The 6,000-nt window shown below is 36.9% G+C and overlaps 1 protein-coding gene across 1 annotated transcript in view; it reads right to left on the bottom strand.

Annotated features, from left to right (window-relative positions):
• Positions 1-1,540: 1,540 nt before the first annotated feature.
• flvcr1 (FLVCR heme transporter 1) overlaps positions 1,541-6,000 on the bottom strand; it is a 17,532-nt gene continuing 13,072 nt past the window's right edge. Inside the window, exon 10 of the mRNA XM_042503537.1 lies at positions 1,541-5,895. Within this exon, the coding sequence (XP_042359471.1) occupies positions 5,797-5,895 (99 nt within the window). The 3' untranslated portion in view covers positions 1,541-5,796. The remainder of the gene's footprint in view (positions 5,896-6,000) is intronic.

The raw sequence follows: 6,000 nt of genomic DNA, 5'->3' as shown, positions 1-6,000 counted from the left end.
TTAATGACCAAAGAGCAGTCAGTGTTCACACTCAGCCTGGCAGCTCGGGCTGAGCTCTTCAGAACATTTCCATTCACAACCTCAGCTAAAGATTGAAATCTATTACTGTTGTAAAACCATGTAACTATGGAGCATGTTTTATCCAAAAATGCAGTGGCACAGGGCAGAATGGCATCTTGTCCAGGTCTGTTGTAGAGAAAGACGGCTCTTCCACTGATGCCTGCTGGAAAGTGACAATGAACATATATGGTTACTTTCATAGTCAGTATCACCATATAAGGGCAGGTCGGGAGATGGGCACCCATTTACTCAGGGTGAATATTATGTAAAACTAGGTTTTCAATGATTTATCAAGTGATGAATTTTTCAAAAAATGATGCTGACAAACAGATAAATGTAAGGACATTTTACTCAGTCTGGTGATATTCCATAATACTCCTTGAGCCTTGACCTATATTTTCAGCTGCACTGTTGATTCAAAAGCTGTTTATATACAGGCAAAATAGGTTGTAATTGTTACGAATGCAAAGGAGGAAGTATGCCCTGCTGCTTAAAATGTCATTTATCTACACATATTACATGCCAAGCACTGTTGGACACATTATTTTATTTCAACCCCCTTTTTTGTAATGTAATTGACACCATTTTCAGGTTGAGAGGGAAGAACTGAAACATATTTTTGTTTTATGTGTTGGTTTCAAATTTTCAGTATATGGTGAAAATAATTAAATAATTTTAGATAAACCCTTATATCTCAAGAAAAACAATTACCTTTAAACTGAAGCATAAAAAAGAGGATTAATGACAGTCGGGCCATTCTCTGTCTGCTGTCTGGAAACAATTGACGATCTGTACGGCTTTTCTGTCTGGTCTAGAACTGAACTCTGGGTGCTGATTGACTTCCTCTTTGTAGCTGAATTTCTCAGAAAAAAAAAATTGTGAAATGTTATCAGTCACCGCCCAGACTGTCAAAATTATGCAGTCTGTGTGTACATAGGAGATCATATCTCTAGGTATATGCCTAAGTTAAAAAAATATATATATTTGTTTATTAATATAAACAAATATTTGAAACAGAAATTGTGTTTCATTATGCAATCACTTGCATCAGCCAAAAGGCGCTATGAAGCAACATCATTTAAAGCATTTTGATTTGAGCTTAATTTGATGTACTTTAGTCAGTTAGTCACATTCTACAATCAAACACTGTGCTGGTGCCGTACCATTGTCAGGTGGAAAGCTTGTATTTCTCAAATGTAGGCCTGAGTTTGAAAAACATTTGCTTAAGCTGAACAAAACATTAGTAGTGTAGTGTAATGTATTTGCTGACAATATCCAAAACACTGTTTTTATGAGACTGGTTAAGTGGTTGAAGATTATGGAGGAACAGGTTATCCTTCAACTGTCTCCAAAGTCAGAAATTCTGTGATATTTTAGAGAATGGATAAAGTGAGCGATTGTGTGTAGTGTGTGTTTAGCTTGAGAGGACATTTGTGTTTCTAGTGTGTGAGAAAACAACCAAGAAGACACCAAAAGACGCTTGAGTAGAATGCTTTTTATCGTTGTGATTTGACTCAGTGCCTTTTGATTCTAACAGACATGTACAACGTAATGTCATCTGCATATAATGTGATTCCAGTATTTATGACTGCAGACAAGACTTGTCATGAATTTCCGCAAAAAAAAAAAACTTAAATCCAAGGTTCACAGATAAATGAAATGGAACATTTACATTCATAAACAACAGAATACATTTGGTGCAACAACCTGCACAGTTATATCTCCACTGTGGTTTTGGATCATTACAATCCAGGATTAAAGAATAAGGCTGATGATAGTTTCCTTTTTTTCGTCAACAAATGCCATCTTAATAACCAAACATACTGTGTTTAACATCAACTAACAGGTATTTGTGTGTTTATTGGAGCCTGAAATACATCTTCTCCTGTGCTACAGAGCTGTATTGTTGTTCATAAACTATTAAAAGCACATCGGGGGCAGTCACAATGTAGCACCCGGTGACATATTCCCAAGTTACCATGGACACACACACTGTGTAGTCTATTTTGACTCAATCCCACATACACCGTCCTGCTGCCTCAGAATACTCAGAGCACCAAGTGTGAATTAATCCGCTGCTAAAAATAGTCCCCAACAAATACGCTATTTCCTCCTGTTTGCTTGCTAAAATTTACAGTGAAAAGCTGTTTTAGATTTTTCATAAGTATATATTTATGACATGTTCTTTTAATTTTTGTCTTGTATCTCTGTAGTAACCAATGGGTTTGTGGCTGGGTGCCACAAACCAGGTCATAAAGTTTTAAGAGACAGACTAACACATTGCTGTTTTTCTCTTCGTGGGATTTGTTGACAATGAGAAAAACATGTACTAACTCCAGCCTTTTCCTTTCAGTGCCACTTTAGCTGTCTGGGAAATTCACAAATGAGGCATTCTTTGTTTTTGTAGATATTAGTATGACATCTGCCATCAGGTGACATGTGTCAGATAACTCACAGTCACACTATGGATTACAAGCTGTCATCCACAACCATAAAAAAATTATGCAATTCAGAAACTGATTTATGTGGCAATGTAAAACTGCCAATGCAATTCAGTAAGTTTAATTCATGAATTGTCTCAGCAGCATTTACAATATCACAAAACATATCCTCTCCTGATTTCACTTGTAAAATTAATTTTGGTCATATAGAGAAATGTTGAAAACATGATGGACACAACATTAAACATGGTTGACCAAATATGAGACTGAAGAGACATTATTTTAAATGCAATAAAAAAATTAAAAAATAAACATGTCATATAATGTCTTACCGGCTGTATCACAGAGGTTGAACTTTTCAGACCAGAGAACTAAATGTTATTAACCCTTTAATAATTTATTCAGATATTGATAAGAAGCCTAACTTCAAAACACAAATAAATTATACAACAACATCTCAAGACTTAAGTGCTTAAAAAAAGTTGTTATAAAAAAATTAAAGAAAGATAAAGAAAGGAAGATAACAAACTGTTAGCTCTTAATTTGCTAAGAACCAGAAAATACAAGAATGCATCAACATAACAAAAGTTTCACCAATGAAATAGTTTCAAAGATTTGAAAAGAGAACCAAATAAATATTTACGTGCAGCTGCTATAGGTTAATGTTGTTTTATAGTTTTCAGCACATAAAAAAAAGTTAGCTGGCATGAAGCTTGTTGTGGGTAAAGATGATAATGTCCCACTTGAAAGGCGGTGGAATTGCTTAAAATTTAGATTTTAAATGCCAGATCTTAGATGCTTTTCAGATGACCGTCAATGAACAGTGTAGACAGGGTTTAAGACCTCGGACACAACCAAGTGGAAGTAAAGTGAAAATACACATTTTGCATCTATTTTGAAAAGGTAAATGTTGGCAATATTAATTCACACTTAAGTTAAAAAAAAAAAAAAAGTATGCTTTGTGTTATAAATGAAAAGCTACAAAAAATAGATTTTTTTTTTACAACAGACATAAAACAAACGGATCTAAAATAAATTAGCATTGTTTTCTGTTAAAAATAGAAGTGAACTCTGTTGTGCTTCTCCTGTCCTCTCTCTTACTACTGTAGAAACCCCACAAGATGGTGCTGTCCTGTCAGCTGTGATGCACACTGTAATATTTGACATTAAAAACACATCTGACATCATACCTTTGAGTATAAAACTTGAAGTTGTGCGTGTGTTTCTTATTGTGCACTGAACTCAGAACATGTTCACATTCTGTTTGGTCCTTTGTTGTTTGTGTCGGAAAACACTGCAGCACTGTTGTGTTGTCAGGAAGGCCATCGCAAAAGCTAGCCACATATTCTATACACAATACATCATCTATTTTACTACAGCAGATAGTTACTTCTCTAATCTTCTTCATAAGCAGAGTGTTTTAATTGGTGTCAGTTATGTCAGGGCTCCTTCATAGCAAATCCACTGTTCTGAGCGGCCTCTACTTTACTTCATTTTCTCTACAGCCCTTGTCTCTTTGTGGTGGTGACTTGAAGGAAGAACACAGGGGAAAAGGCCCAGGGATGCACCCCTTTAATCTGAAAGCCAAATACAGTTCTGCTAAATGTTTTAGTCTTTTACATCAGTTATTTGTCATGACTGGAATGACTTGGTTTACTGAGCCTCTTTTTGCAAATAAAAACCTGCGGGGATTTCCGACTTCCTCAGATGCAAAGTGAGCTGGTATACCAGTAAGTCAGCCCATTATTATGCAGACAAAAATAAACCACACAAAACTATTTGCAGCTGCTTCTTGGTCTGTTTAAAATTCATGCAACATTGCTCTAAAATAAATAAGATTCATGACGACTATCCTTATTTGAAAGCAGCTTCAAATTGGATCCATATCTGTGCCACTTTTATAGCTAACATAAACTGTTGTTTGTAACGAAATAATCCAATGACGCAATAATAACAACATTTACAGTGTGTTTTACAGGACAATTCAAGTAAACTCAGGAGATGTTGGCCCTGTGCAGTTGCCGCAGTACGAAACCAATCAGAATGGCTCTCTAGTTCTTTCTAACAGACACCAGGGACCGTATAAACAAATATTCTGAGAATCCTTTCAAAAGGCTCCTAACTTGGCCTTAAACTTTCTAGTAAGGAGTTGTAGCTTAGGAGTGAACTCTGAACAAGGAAAGGGCAAAAACTTTAATCTTAGAGAGGAGGTTTGCTAGGTATGATGCAATCGTTTAACAAATGTGATTGGTTGTCACAGACAGGCCCTTTTGTGAGCCTGCAAGGTGTGGACATCCAGTGGAAATAAAATGAACTGTGTCACAGTGTGAGACTGTGGAAGAGCTGTTTGTGTGATCGCTCTGCTGCACTGCTGCATTTTTCCAGTAGCCTAATATCTTAGTGTTGTGATCGCTTTGTTTCTGGCATTATCTTGTTATTGTGTTTGGTGAGATTGACCACAAACATTACTCCTCCACCAACTAATCTAGAGCATGCTATTAACTCACTGTAATCCAGCTTTCAGAGAAAATTTCTCAGATCTATTTGTCTTTCTGCTTTAAGATGCTTTATGAATAACCTTTATCTTTACCAGGATCTAGTCTTAACTATATAACGTAATTATATTAAGAATTTTTTAGAATTTCATCACTAGAAGTGACTCTCTGTTGTAGGAAGCTTTGTGAATACGGCCCCGGAGACCCCAAAAACTAGCTAACATGAGTGATCAAGTATTCTGTTTTAACTACAGCAGTTTTTAACGCAATCTAGTAATTTGAGTTTGTGTTACCAGCCTCTTTTACACTAAACTCGATTTACATATAGTAACCAAACTAGGAACACCAAGCTTCGCCCACAATCAGGGCAGTTGTAATAAAGTGCAGTGGAGCTTTTTTTCTGCATCACAGCGCTTGCATTCTTCTTTTACCTATCCATAACTACTTCTCCATGTTGCAACCCAAAGTTCTGTTAATTGGAGGTAATCTTCAATGCAAGTGTTTGAGAGCATGGGGGCCCTGGATCCGACTGCAGGGGAGCTTTAACAGCTTAGGGGGCACCGCTGCTCCGCTGTGACTTGTTGCTCACCAGCCTGTCTTGAATCCACCGTAGATTGTAACTGTTCCTGACTAGACTTGGAATCACATCCAGAGCCTCCATCATTCCAATTATCTAGAAGCTTGGCAATAAATAATCGAATGCACCTTTAGGCAGTTCACTCAGAGTGTGGTGCCAGCATGTATCCCAGGGCAGCAGGGAGACAGTCTTAGTTTTCCTGTGATCCAGTGACATGGCAGAGTCACAGAGATGTTTCACGGGAGAAGCTGAAGGAGGGTTCAAGCTTGAACCCGTTTGTTGTCTTTTCTGAAGGGAGGTCTTCAGGGCACTCAGTGGAAAGCTACAAGAAAGAAAGAGAGAGAGGTGATTGGTACATTAAAAAAGAAATGTCTTGATAAAATAATCAAAAGGCATAAAAGAGGTGAATTTTACTTGTGGGAATTGT

This window comes from Plectropomus leopardus, chromosome 16 (assembly GCF_008729295.1).
Source record: "Plectropomus leopardus isolate mb chromosome 16, YSFRI_Pleo_2.0, whole genome shotgun sequence".
Classification (NCBI taxonomy): domain Eukaryota; kingdom Metazoa; phylum Chordata; class Actinopteri; order Perciformes; family Serranidae; genus Plectropomus; species Plectropomus leopardus.
Note: the sequence above shows the minus strand (reverse complement) of the source record. Positions and strands in the feature narration are given on the sequence as shown.